General features: G+C 41.2%; 1 protein-coding gene across 3 annotated transcripts in view; it reads right to left on the bottom strand.

Annotated features, from left to right (window-relative positions):
* The window catches only part of CSGALNACT2 (chondroitin sulfate N-acetylgalactosaminyltransferase 2), a 56,047-nt gene that overhangs the window by 3,077 nt on the left and 38,407 nt on the right, over positions 1–14,563 (bottom strand). For all 3 annotated transcript variants that reach the window (XM_060108491.1, XM_060108516.1, XM_060108510.1), the window contains one exon: positions 5,364–5,445. In XM_060108491.1, coding sequence (XP_059964474.1) covers positions 5,364–5,445 — 82 coding nt within the window. The remainder of the gene's footprint in view (positions 1–5,363; positions 5,446–14,563) is intronic.

Raw genomic sequence — 14,563 nt, 5'->3', positions numbered from 1 at the left:
ACATTCTGCTTCAAATGAGATGGCACGGTATAATCCAAAGACACCTGAAGTAGAGGACTGACTTCCTGGTTTAGAAATCCAGTTACCAGCTGATGTCTAGAAGCTCACAATCTGTTGTTGAGAGTATCAAAATGAGATTAAACATTTGAGAATACTTTGTAAGCTTCAGAGTTCTACAGAAAACCTCTAGAAAGTCAAAGAAAGGAGAAGGAAATATAAATCACCCACAATATCACCACTATTAATATTTTATTATGTTTTCTTTCTATCCTTTGAGATCCAAGTTATTCTGGGTCACAGAAAACTTTCCAGAGGGGAAAACAGAAGACATGGCCAAGGTGGACACATAAAGTTCAGAATGGGCACACAGATGATTTAAAGCCATGGAAGTGGATGAAATTACTAGAGTTTACAGGGAAAACAGGGCCCAGGTCTAAATGCTAAGAAATGTCAATATCTAGAGGGTAAACAGGCAGAGAAAGACAAGTCAGCAAAAGAGACTGAGAGGCGGCCCCAGAAGAAGGAGAAAATTCTGGAGAATGTGCTATCATAGTAGTGAAGTGAGGAAAGCATCTTGAGAAAGAAATGGTCAAGTGTGTGCTGCTCAATTAAGAACTTAAAGAGAATCAAGTAGACCTGGCAATGTAAATGTCACTTAGAGCCTTACTTAGAGCAAGGGAGATAGAGTTCACACTATTTTCAAATTGGTTTAAGCTGAACTAACTTTAAAGAAGCATGGAGAATACAAACTATTTTGAGGTTTTTGAAAAGCTAGAAAAGATTCTTAAAAATGGAGAAAAAAATTAATTCTTTAATTAAAAGCTAGGTTTCCAAATTATGTGTTTTGTCAAATAATTCTATTTCACTTAATTTCACTCTCATAGGATGACAATAATCCTGAGATCTCTGAAAAATATTACTTTAAATAGTCACAGCTTTACTAAATGCTATGTCTGATTATATCTTGGCTTTTCTTCCTTGTAGATACGAATAAGCTCCTCAAATATTGGAGACGGTATAGATAGTGAAAATAAACAGAGGACTTCCGGTTTCTGGTCCAGCATGTACAGACCTTAGAAGTCATCACTCCATCCCGATAACAAGTAAAAAGTTGAACAAACTGAAAACTCAACAACTCTTTTCAGATCCCTCGGAGAAATAAAGTCACAGGGCAAACTGTGAAGAGACAGATAGGTGGGTAAGACAGAGTCACAACTATTAGGGAAGAAATGGACTAGTAGAAATCTCCAGGGGAACCAGTACTGGGGTAGGAAAATCTGAACTGTAATTGATGAATTGCTAGAGGCTCAGTGGAAAAGTCTAAGAGTTGAAAATTCCAGAGAGGGCTGCACACTTTTGTGAGTTTTACCTCTAGGTCTACCAGGTTCTCACAGTGAAGACTGGAGAAAAATCCCCTAGTGCTTTCATAAGGAGGGGGAAAGTAACCATTCTGAAATATGCCAGGGCATTTTGTTCTTCTTAATAAGGCCTGTGCTCAGGAAAAACTATTTTACCAGAGTCTAACCTATCTGGGGGAAGGGATATACCCAACTCCAGCCCACTCTAGCCATCCTGTCCCACCTAAGATTGGGGGCTGTGTCTGTGAAACAATTGTGAAGTTCATGGTCCAGGCTCACAGGCTCACTAAAGATGGACTGAGACCTTATCATAGGACTATAGAATTCTTCCTCTTCTCCCACACCTTACCATCACTCTTTAGTGCCTATTTACTGCAGTTTCCTTTACCCAGTACATCATGTTCAGCTATGAAGAAAAAAATTAGGCAAACTAAAAGTCAAAAAACAGTTTGAAGTGAGACAGGCTGGGACCCGGGACCCTTTGCTGCAGTGCTGCAGGGCTTACACCTGGACACACCTCTCCTCGAGCAACAAAATACAAAGAAACCATATGGGACGAAAAATAACTGCATGAATGCGCAGTTGGGGCAAATTATGGATAGAAAGATACAAAAGATCAAAAAACCCAACTGCCACTTCTAAAGAGCCTGGAGCAAAAACTGGGTGTCAGGAGCAAAAGCAGGGAACTGCACACGCCCCCTGCACTCAACCCCACCAATGGGTGGGCAGACCACCTAAGCCACCCCTCTGGCCCGACCCCTGGACACACGCCTACCCCCACCCCATATAAGGAACAAGCTCGCTCTGCCACAGCGAATGAGCAAGCAAGGGAACCTGTCGTTTGTTCTCACTCCCCGGCTGCTGCAGCAGGGGCCCCAATAAAGCCTTTCATGAATTTCTTGTCTGGCCTCTAGTCAATTTCTATTGATTGGGGAAGGCTAAGAACCCTGGTCAGTATCAGAAGAGAAAGAGCAAACATCAGAACCAGAGTCAGATATGGCAGGGATGTTGGAACTAAAGGACTGTGAATTTAAAACGATTATAATTAATATGCTAAGTGCTCTAATGGTAAAAGCAGACAACATGCAAGAACAGGTGGTTAATGTAAGCAGAGAGAGAGAGATCCTAGGAAAGAATCACAAAGAAATGCTAAAGATAAAAAGCAATGTAACAGAAATGAAGAATACCTTTGAGGGGCTCACTAGTAGATTGGACTTGGCTGAGGAAAGAATCTCTGAACTTGAGAACAGGTGAATAGAGACTTCCAAGACCGAAAAGCAAAGAGAAAGAAGACCGGGGGCGGGGGGTGGGGAGGGGAAGAAAAGAAAAAACAGAACAGAATATCCAAGAACTATGGGACAACTACAAAAGGTGTAACATATGTATAATGGGAATACCAGAAGGACAGGAAAGAGGGACAAGAACAGAAGCTCCAAATGAAAGAGGCTAAACTGCAAACAAGTGCTGCTGAGAGGGCAGGGGCTCCCTTTCTCACCCAGCCCACAGTCATAGGGTAGAGGCTCTCCAAGAGGGAGGAGGCCCTTCTGCTCCCACCTAATGTCCTGCTCATAAAGCAGGGGTGTCCCTCTGAGAGAAGTGTGCCACTATCTCCACCCCCAGGTCTGGAGCAGAGGCTCAGAGCCTTTTCTCAGGAGAAGCAGCAGTCCATGAGAACAAATGCTCCAGAGCTTTTCCCAAAGGAACTGACTTTATTTAAAAGAGAATGTGTAGAAATTCAGGCCTAAGGGGGCTCTTGAAAATACTGGAGATTTGGTGGTAAACAATTAAGAGGAGGCTGGTAGACCCATTAGAACAAGCTAAAATGTAGGCCAGCCAGTTTACCAGAGCAAGGCAGGCAAAGAGACGGCTAAGATGAGCCCTCCTGGGGTCCAAGCAAACCTCAAAAACTTGCCTCAAAAACTACCCTGCAAAAGGGTTCGATTTAATTGGTTCAGACTATGGAGAAATTTATGTCCCAGAGCACTGTCAAATCAGCAAGCAAATTAGTGCAGCCTAACAGCCTAATAGGTAGGAGTGACATCAACAGGCATGGAAAGAGACAGTCAAAGAAAGCCCCGCTAAATCCAACGTCATCCCAGGATGGCTGTGCACATGCCCTGATGAGTGACATGAGAAGCTTCATATTGTTGGGAGGCAGAGGGTAGGGAGACAGAATTCACTAAAATAGTAAAGCCAAGTCAATTAATAAATGAATAAGCAAAGTCAAAACAAAATACAAGCCCTGGAGGCAGGGGGAGTCAATATCCAGAATCAACACAAAATATTACCTAAAATGTCCAGTTTTCAAAAAAGTATTGAAAGAATACTGAAAAGTGTGACCCATATACCAAAAGAAAAGCAAGCAACAGAAACTGCCTGTGAGAGCACCCAGATGTCAGTTTTAGCAGATTTCAAAATAACCATTATAAATATGTTCAAAGAATTAAAAGAAATCATGCTTAAAGAAGTAACAAAGTAAGATGACAATGTCTCATCAAGAAGAGAATATTAATAAAGAGATAGAAATGAGATTCTGGAGTTAAAAAGTACAATAACTCAAATGAAAAATTCACTAGAGCAGCTCAACAGTAGATCTGAACTAACAAAAGGAGAATCAGTGAACCTGAAGACAGATCAGTTGAGATTATGCAATACAAAGAAAAGAGGAAAAGAATGAAGAAAAATGAACAGTCTCAGAGAAATGTGAGCACTCAGAAAAGTCTCAGCACCATTAACTGCTCCAACATGTATTTAATAGAAATACAAGGAAAAAACAATGAGAAAGGAGCAGTGAGAAATAACAGAGGTCAGAAGGCAGTGATGTATCCTTACTATTTTATTAAGCAAGAAATCAGGGAAAAAGGCATTAGTTTCATGTAATAGTCTTTTTTATTACTATTTGCTGATTTTCCATCATTTGTTACAGAGGTAAAAAGACAAGGAGGACTTCCCTGCTGGCACAGTGGTTAAGAATCCGCCTGCCAATGCAGGGGACATGGGTTCGAGCCCTGGTCAAGATCCCACATGCCGCAGAGCAACTAAACCCGTGTGCCACAACTACTGAGCCTGTGTGCTGCAAATACTGAAGCCTGCGCGTCTAGGGCCCGTGCTCTGCAACAAGAGAAGCCACCACAATGAGAAGCCTGCGCACCGCAACGAAGAGCAGCCCCTCCTCGCTGCAACTAGAGAAAGCCCGTGAACAGCAACGAGGACCCAACGTGGCCAAAAAAAAAAAAAAAAAAAAGACAAGGTGTAGGAATTTCCAAAACAAATGGCTGATTATAAAAATGAAGGTAAGATGGACCTAAAAAATACACAAAATATATTCTATTAAAAATATATATATACCATATATTCTAATATGCTGTGGAAAGGTAGCCCCTGAACGAATCAGGAGACATGGAATGAATGAATCAGGTTTCAGCCTGCTTCCTTAAATTAGGCTCTGATACTTTAATTTTTGCTGGTTGAGACTAAAGGTACAGTGGGGCAGGTAGCTTAGATGAGATTCTTCATGGTTAGCTTTGGTTTAGGGGAGTGGATGACTAAGCCAGTGATTCCAAGCTCCCCACTCCAACTTCAACCAGAGCTAGAAAGAGTAGGCATTTTTCCATTTGTTTTAAATACTGGGATTTTGCATTATGTTCAAGAAAACGGTGGTTTCCTCTCCAAGTAAAAAATATGGAAGCCCTTGGACTAGATAACCCAACATTATTTCTAGCTGTAACAATTCATGAGTACACCACCAAAGCTAGGTACAGATCTTTTGTAAGAGCACTCGAAACAACTGCAAATATGGGTATTTTATTTTATCATTATGACCTCATTTTTCTATTCAAAGACATTAATTATAAGCTCACTTTGCCTTTCATATTTCCAGACTCTCCAGTCAATCTCAGACATTCAAAATTTAATAGGAAAACATTTAGATCTGAGACCTTTTAGAAAAATGCCATATTACAGTATATACCTAAAGTCCTATCCTTAAATGTAAGGTATACTTACCAATGGTCAGGAAATCTGATCGATACTGACAAGTCATTCCAAAGCCAAAATCTCGCCAAAAGCCAGAATCCTTTTTGTGAACCTTAAGTTTAAAAAACAAAATTCAATTTAATCCCTCAAAAACTAGAAGTAGTTTCAATCAACAATGAAACAAATTAAAATATTTTCCAAATAATACTTTCTCCTGTCATTTATGTGATTGATAATGGATCAGATGCCTTTATATTATTAAATCCTTACAAAACCAACAAAAATACAGTAATCCCCATGAGCATAGGATTCTTGCTACTTCTTTTTTGTTGTTTTGTTTTGTTTTATGAATTTTGTTTTATTTTACTTTTTTTATACAGCAGGTTCTTATTAGTTATCTATTTTATACAAATTAGTATGTGTATGTCAATCCTAATCTCCCAATTTATCCCACCACCACCGCCCCACCCCCTACCCTGCTGTCCCCCCTTGGTGTCCATACTTTTGTCCTCTACTTTCAATTTAATTTGTTCAAGCCTTGTACAAGGTGCAAGCTGAGGTTACTAATAATCAAAGAATTTGATGCCTGACCTCAGGGGGCTTACATTCTGTTTAAGGAGGAGACCAGTTGCACAAGCACATACACTGATCACTTCTACACAGTAGACCTTATTTGGTGCCTGGCCAGCATCCATTCCCCTACTGCTTTCCTAACTGTGTACAGTTTTGCTCTGGTTATTACCTGGCCCCATGCAGCCCGTGAGCTTCAGGGACGCTCCTTCCACCGGCAGCGTCAGACTGGGCCGTGAGCACGCTACACCAGTGAGACGGTCTCACCCTACTCACTTAGGAACTGATTAGGCATTAGACAAAGTTCAGGTCAACATGCTAAAACAGGAGGGCTATTGGGAACTCTGGAAAACAAAGCCCCCTCATTCTTTTGAGAGCTACTAGAAAAGACACTTGCTCTCTTTGGATGGTGTAAGGCAGGAGTAAGCAACTACCACCTGGCTTTGTAAATAACTGTATTGGAACAAAGCCACACTCATTTGTTTACAAATTGTCTATGGGTATTTTTGTGGTACAATGGCAGAGTTATTAAATAGTTGGGGGCCTCCCTGGTGGCGCAGTGGTTGAGAGTCCGCCTGCCGATGCAGGGGATGCGGGTTCGTGCCCCGATCTGGGAGGATCCCATGTGCCGCGGAGCGGCTGGGCCCGTGAGCCATGGCCGCTGGGCCTGCGCATCCGGAGCCTGTGCTCCGCAACGGGAGAGGCCACGACGGTGAGGGGCCCGCATACCGCAAAATGAAAAAAAAAAAAAAAAAAAGTTGGAACAGGGACTGTATGGTCTGCAAAACCTAAAATATTTTCTATGTGGCTCTTTACAGAATAAGTTTGTCAACCCCTGGTGTAGGGTATAGATGTGAAGTTTGGAACGGCTGCAGTCCTTTCCCACCATGAGGGAAACCAGCTTTAAAATGGAGCAGTCACCACTGAAGTCCAAGCAGAGAAAGAAAAAGAAAACCAGGGCTTTGATGACACTGAGCCTGCAGAATGAAGTAAAAGTTGAAGCTTGATAAACCTCCTTTTAAAATTCATACATTCAACAAGTGTTTAATCTGTTGGACTTGGTTTTGGGAGCTGGGACCCAGCAGGGAACAGAGGTGACAAAACCCCTGCTACCACAGAGCCTCCGTTTTGATGGGAAAATAACCAATAAATAAATATAGGTCTCAGGTGTTGACATGCTAGAAAGAAAGATGCCATAGGCTAAACAGAGAGCAAGACAGAAAGCCTATTTTAGATATAATGGCCACAAAAGGCCTCTATGATGAGGTAACGTTTGAGCAGAGACCCTACTGAAATCAGGGAGTGGGCTATGGAAATATGTGGAGATCATTCCAGAAGCATGTACAATGGCTCTGAGGGAGGAGCTCACTTGGAGTGTTTGACAAACAGTAAAGAAACAACTGTGGCAAGAGCTCAGAAAACAAGGGCAAGAAGAATGAGGCCCCAGGTCAAGAAACAGCTATTACATTTTCCAGACATAAGTGGTATTACAGTATTTTGGTAGGCTTATGGCAATGATCTAGAAGAGGCAAAATGTTAGGATAGGAGAGAGTGAAGAACGGCTGAGGGGCGCCCTTGTTTAGGCATGAGGGATGAACCCCACGCAGTTCACTACAAAAGGACGAGCTGACTTTGTGAAGGAATGTGGCAGTTCCTCCACTGGGACTGGAGAGGCTGAGAATGTGATACAGAGCCAGTGAGGCCGATGGATCTCATGACAGGAGAATAAGGAAGTGAACATCCAACTGCTTCTCTTTTCTAAATGAAACAGATACGTGGAGAGTGAGGAGTGGTGAGGGTTGCTGGGAGGCATGAGAAGGATAGTGTGGCGGGCTTGGAGGACAAAGAGTGGGTGGACTAGGGTAAGGCACAGGATTTCAGGGAAGTCTGGGACTCCTGAGGCCTGCGGTCATGTTTAAAGCTATGCAGTGTAGTGGGACTGTGTGTCTCTCACTCTCCACATTATGCTGCTCTGGGGCCTGGTTGACAGAGTTGCCCTTAACCAGGTTAGGGTTCTAAGAGAAAACACTGGAAGGAGTGAGGGATGAAGGAGGTGAGTGTATGGCAAAAAAGAGGCTGTGGGTAACAGCTGACCATGGAGTCTGAGTTGGGTAAGGAGGGAAATGAGGATATGGATGTGAGGAGGGTGACAGAGAGGAGAGAGACAGGCACCTCACCCAAGCTGCAGCATTCTGAGACAGCTTCCTTCAAGAAATGAAGTTAGAGCTGGGATCTGAGAGATAAGTAGGAGTTAGTCAAATGAAAAGATGTGCTGGGAGAAAGCTCCAGGCAAAGGAACAGTTTACGCAAAGGCCTGTGATGGAAGAGAGCACTGTGGGTGAAAGATGGTGGGACTAAACACTGGGGTCAGAAGTAGAGGTGCCCACAAATATGAAGCAGGGCTCAGGAAACTTTTATAGAGAACTGAACAGTAAATATTTTAGGCTCTGCAGAACACAGAATCTCCGTCTCAACTACTCAACTCTGTCACTGTAGTGTGAAAGCAGTCCTTAACAATTAAATAATCAAATGAACGCGTTGTGTTCCAAAAAACTTTAAGGCCACTGAAATTTGAATTTCATATAATTTGCATGTGCCATGAAATATTATCCTTTTAAAAATATTTTTCAACCATTCTTAACTCATGGGCCATTCAAAACTAGGCAGCAGGCCGGATCTCGCCTGCAGGCCACAGACTGCTGACCCCTGGCCTAGAGGGATCAGCAGGGCCACATCAGAGAGAACTACGCGTGCCTCGTGCCTCGTCACATGGTTTGGGCTTTATCCTAATGGTAATGGGGGTTCTCTGAAGATTAGGAGCGAAAGGAGTAATGTGATCAGATGATGTTTTTGGAAGGTCATTCTGGATGATAAGGGAGAAGAGATAAGGGGAGAGAAGAGGTAAGAAGGCAAGAATGGAGGCAGTGAGTCTGGTTAAGAGGCAACAGTTATAATCTGGGGATAAGAGGCTGGTGGTACAGACTGTCGTGGTATGTACAGAAAGAAAAAAAAATTTGATGGATGTAGAAAAGATTTAGGACACAGAATTGACAGAAGTCAGCAAGTGACTCAATGGGCAGGAGCAGGGGATGAGACAGAAGGATCATCCAAGGATGACAGCAGACTGTTGTCCTGACAATGGGTATGTGACGGTACCTCCCCCACAAGAGCAGGAGCATGGGGTTGGGGGCGGGGAGGACCAGCCCAGAGATGGATGATGTGGAGCTAGGTTCTGCACACAATGAATTTCAGTGATCTGTAGGGCAACCACAGACTGGAAATTCTTGCAGATAGCAGGAATATAGGAATATACAGGTCTGTAGAGGAGGCAGCTTTTGAGAAGAGTGGGACAGTCTGAAAAAGCTGCTGTGCAGAATGGGAGAACCACTCCGGAAGACAGAATGAACCAGGCAGTACTGAGGACTTGGCTCAAGTAGGAGCTAATAAATGAAATATAAATTTTCCTTTAACATTTGGTAGGGGGCGGAAGGCTTCTTCCTGAGGGCAGGACTTTTTGTTAATTTTGCTCGCTATTAATTTTGCTCACTGCCATATCCCTAGTACCTAGAACAATGCAAGGCACAGGATAGGCTTTCAATAAATACTTGTTAAATGAATAAATAAATTTATAGAGGCATAAGTTTTGTGGCAAAACCAAGACTGGGCTCTAATATTCTTATCTCCTTTGTCAAAAAATATATAATATATATAATCCTGGTGCAAAGTATTAAAACATCCACTCTGACATTTCTACCCCAGGCCAATTCTGATTTTATAAATATTATGACTTCATTTATAACTTTAGTTTCTTTAAAAATTCTTCAAATATTATCAGACTTGGGGAAAAGAGTCATTGGTTTTGATTTTTAAATCAGCACATTTTCACTGAGGAAAGTAGAAGAAAACTCATATTGTCTACAATCCCTGATTGTTGATATTTTATTGCATTTTACTCTTTCTCCTAAGCATGTGGGAGATGCAGCCATCCACACATAACCTACACCTCCAGCCCTCAGCTGCTCACAGACGGCAGGTTCACAAATTCCCTTGGCAACTTGGCACTTTCCCTTGGACGTCTGATAACCCCCACACACATACCATGCTCAAATTGAAGTCCTGATCTCTCCTCTTGCCACTCCTGTTTTTCCCTCACTCCCCACATCTAATCAATCTACCAGCAAGCTCTGTCAGTTCTGTCTCTAAATCATAGCCAAACCTTTCTCCACAATCACCATCCTCACCCAAGCCACAGCACCGCCCCTGGTCTACTGCAAAAGCCTAACTGGCTACTTGCAGCTAGAGCCACACACAATCCATTCTCCAAAGAACCAAAACTCCCAAGGCTTTCTATCACACTTACATAAAATTCAAACCCCTTACAGGGGTATAGCAAGCTCTACATGACCTGGCCCAGCTCTGTGCCCGCTCGCCCCCTGTGCTCCAGCCACCTTAGGAAATCCACTAGCTGTCTTTCTGCCTGGCACTGCCTTCCCCAGTCACTGTGTAGCAGGTTCCTTCCTTTCATTTGGAAGCCCCATCTCAGAGAGGCCTTTCTGACCCAATGCAACACAGATACCACCTAATCACTCTTCACAACGCAGTCTGTTTTAATGATCTGCATGGTACTTGTTAATTGATTTTATTTTCTGTCTTTTCCTACCAGACTAAAGATTCTTGTGAACAACAATCGCGTCTGTACGGTTCTATGTGCTGGGGTTACAGCGGTGAATAATGGCTGGCATAGAATGGACGCTCACTATTTGATGAATTAATATAACAGAGTGGAAACTATGGAGCCACACTGCCCAGGCTCCTGGCCCCATCCTGGCCAGCTGTGCATTAGGGGAGGGGGCACTCATCCACGCACAGCTGTCTCCTCATCTGTAAAATAGGGGTAATAATAGCATCCACCTCAGAGGTTGTTTCAGGATTAAATGAGTTAACGTGTATAAAAAGCAGCACAGTACCTTGCACAAACAAAAGGGTACATAAAAACACTAGCTATTATAGCATTAAAATATCTAAAATATATATACACCATTTACCATTTCTTAACTTCACATTTACCTCTACGTTTACGCTGTTGTATTTATTTCCATTTCATGAACATTTTCCTCTTGACACACAACATTCACCACAGTATATACTACAATTCAATTTATCATTTTATTATTAGAGTTTTGCTTGTTTTCAATCTTGTCAATATTATGTATATTGCTACTCTACACCTCTGATTATTTCCTCAGGAGAGACTCCTGGGAGCGGAAATTATTGGATCAGAGGGATGAACCTGTTTGAAAACTCCTGACCCAGAAAGCTCACCTGCATTCCCACACCACTGGCAGGGACGGAGGAGCCCCTACAGCACCAGCCTCACTCACGTGGCTGTTTTTAAAAACAGCGATTTCACAGCAGAAGAAAAGTACCGCACCACTGTTTTAATGCATTCTTAGTAAGAATGACTATTTAAATATGTTTACTGTGAATTATTATCAAATGCCTTTTAACTATTTTTTTTCCTATTTGGTGTATTTCCTATTTACTTCTAATACAACTTTAAACATTATGGAGAGCAAACTTTTGTCTTACGCTTTTTAAGTGAGAAGAATGAAGCTTAGAAAGGTTAAATAACTTGCAATGGTTACAAACTGGTGAAACTACAATTTGAAATGGAAGTAGTTAAACTTATTTTTCTATACAACATCTTAGAATGAATCCACTTTCAAATCATTCTTCGCCCACATCCTCCCAAACCAGACAAGAATATTAACTCTTCACCCTCATAGGTTGAGTCCATTTTGCACTTCTTCTGGTTTGTTTTTCCAAGTAAAATTTTTTATAAATAAACTTTTAATTTTGAAATAATTTCAGATTTACAGAAAAGTTGCCACATAGTAAAGAGTTCCCATATATTTCTCTTGTAGCTTTAGCTTCCCCTAAATGTTATTATCTTACACCATTTGGTACATTTGTCAAAACTAAGAAACCAACAATGGTATATTACTATTAACTAACTGCAGATTTTATTTGGATTCCACCAGTTTTTCCTTTAATGTCCTTTTTTCTGTTCTAGGATCCAGTCCAGGTGACCACATTGCATTTGGTGTTATGTCTCCTTAGTCTCCTGAGAAACTGTGACATTTTCTCAGTCTTGTTTTTGATGATCTTGACAGTTTTGAGGAGTAATGGTCAGGTATTTTATAGAATGTCCCTCAATTTGGGTTTGTCTGAAGTTTTTCTCATAATTAGGCTGGGGCTGTAGGTTTTTGGAAGAAAGACCACAGGGGTGAAGTGCCTTTCTTGTTACATCATATGAGGGGGTACATGACAACACTAGTAACGTTAACCTTCAGTACTTGGTTTAAGGTGGTGTCTGCCAGGTTTCTCTGTTGAAACCTACTAGTTTTTCTTTTTTCATACTTGTTTCTTTGGGAGTGAGTCACCTAGCTCCACCTTCTGGAAAAGGGAGTATATACAAGTTATTTAGAATTCGGTAGGGAAGATCTGTCTCTTTTCCCCCTATCTAATCTAATCAACCTATCAATCTATCCAGTTCATTCATTATTATTACTTATTTACTCACTCACAAATTTATTTATATCAGTATGGACTCATGGATATTTATTTTATGCTGGTGTTATAATCCAGTACTAGGTTATTTATTTTGTTGCTCAAATTGTTCCAGCTTTGCCACTGGGAGCCCTTTCAGGCTCTTGTGTCCCTCTGACATACCCTCATCCTTTTGTTGTTTGAATATTTCCTTACTTTCTAGAGCTACAAGATGCTCCAGGCTCCTCTATTTCCTGTCCCAGCACTAAGATCTGGGAGCTGGGTATGCCTTTTACTCTAAAGATGTCACTGCTTCTGGGTCTCTTGGGACAGAGTTAGGTCATATATGTATGTATACCATGTATATACCCTTTGATTTTTAATCCTAAATTGCTATTAACTTCTTTTTTATTATGTGTTTCATCAACAACTATTTAAAGAAACTAAAGTTTTACTAGGTTCTTGCTGTTGTTGACCACTTTTTAAAAATAATTTATTTTATTTTAAATAAAAATTTTTTTGGCTGCGTTTAAATAAAATTTTTTGGCTGCACTGGGTCTTTGTGGCTGCGCAGAGGCTTTTCTCTAGTTGTGGCAAGCAGGGGCTACCCTTCGTTGTGGTGCGCAGGCTTCTCCATTGCAGTGGCTTCTCTTGTTGGGGAGCATGGGCTCTAGGCGCACGGGCTTCAGTAGTTGTGGCACTCGGGCTCAGTAGTTGTGGCTCACAGGCTCTAGAGCACAGGCTCAGTAGTTGTGGCACAGGGGCTTGCTCTGCAGCATGTGGGATCTTCCTGGACCAGGGCTCGAACCCGTGTCCTCTGCATTGGCAGGTGGATTCTTAACCACTGCGCCACCGGGGAAGCCCCTGACCACTGTTTTATTCTCAGGTCTTCCTCTTTCAATGTGCTCATTCTCATTCTGCTGAATTGGAAAAGGTCTGTGAGAAATAAACTCTGAGTTCTTCAGTGTTCAAAAATGTCTATTTTAGATTTTAAAATAAAGACTATTAGAAGAGACAAAGAAGGACACTACATAATGATCAAGGGATCGATCCAAGAGAAAGATATAACAATTGTAAATATTTATGCACCCAACATAGGAGCACCTCAATACATAAGGCAAATACTAATAGCCATAAAAGGGGAAATCGACAGTAACACCCTCATAGTAGGGGACTTCAACACTCCACTTTCACCAATGGACAGATCATCCAAAATGAAAATAAATAAGGAAACACAAGCTTTAAATGATACATTAAACAAGATGGACTTAATTGATATTTATAAGACATTCCATCCAAAAACAACAGAATACACATTTTTCTCAAGTGCTCATGGAACATTCTCCAGGATAGATCATATCTTGGGTCACAAATCAAGCCTTGGTAAATTTAACAAAACTGAAATTGTATCAAGTATCTTTACCGACCACAATGCTATGAGACTAGATATCAATTACAGGAAAAGATCTGTAAAAAATACAAACACATGGAGGCTAAACAATACACTACTTAATAACGAAGTGATCACTGAAGAAATCAAAGAGGAAATAAAAAAAATACCTAGAAACAAATGACAATGGAGACATGACGACCCAAAACCTATGGGATGCAGCAAAAGCAGTTCTAAGGGGGAAGTTTATAGCAATACAATCCCACCTTAAAAAACAGGAAACATCTCGAATAAACAACCTGACCCTGCACCTAAAGCAATTAGAGAAAGAAGAACAAAAACCCCCCAAAGTTAGCAGAAGGAAAGAAATCATAAAAATCAGATCAGAAATAAATGAAAAAGAAATGAAGGAAACGATAGCAAAGATCAATAAAACTAAAAGCTGGTTCTTTGAGAAGATAAATAAAATTGATAAACTATTAGCCAGACTCATCAAGAAAAAAAGGGAGAAGACTCAAATCAATAGAATTAGAAATGAAAAAGGAGAAGTAACATCTGACACTGCAGAAATACAAAAGATCATGAGAGATTACTACAAGGAACTCTATGCCAATAAAATGGACAACCTGGAAGAAATGGATAAATTCTTAGAAATGCACAACCTGCCAAGACTGAATCAGGAAGAAATAGAAAATATGAACAGACCAATCACAAGCAATGA

Source organism: Mesoplodon densirostris, chromosome 1, assembly GCF_025265405.1.
Source record: "Mesoplodon densirostris isolate mMesDen1 chromosome 1, mMesDen1 primary haplotype, whole genome shotgun sequence".
Classification (NCBI taxonomy): domain Eukaryota; kingdom Metazoa; phylum Chordata; class Mammalia; order Artiodactyla; family Ziphiidae; genus Mesoplodon; species Mesoplodon densirostris.
This window is presented reverse-complemented; position numbering and strand designations above follow the sequence as displayed.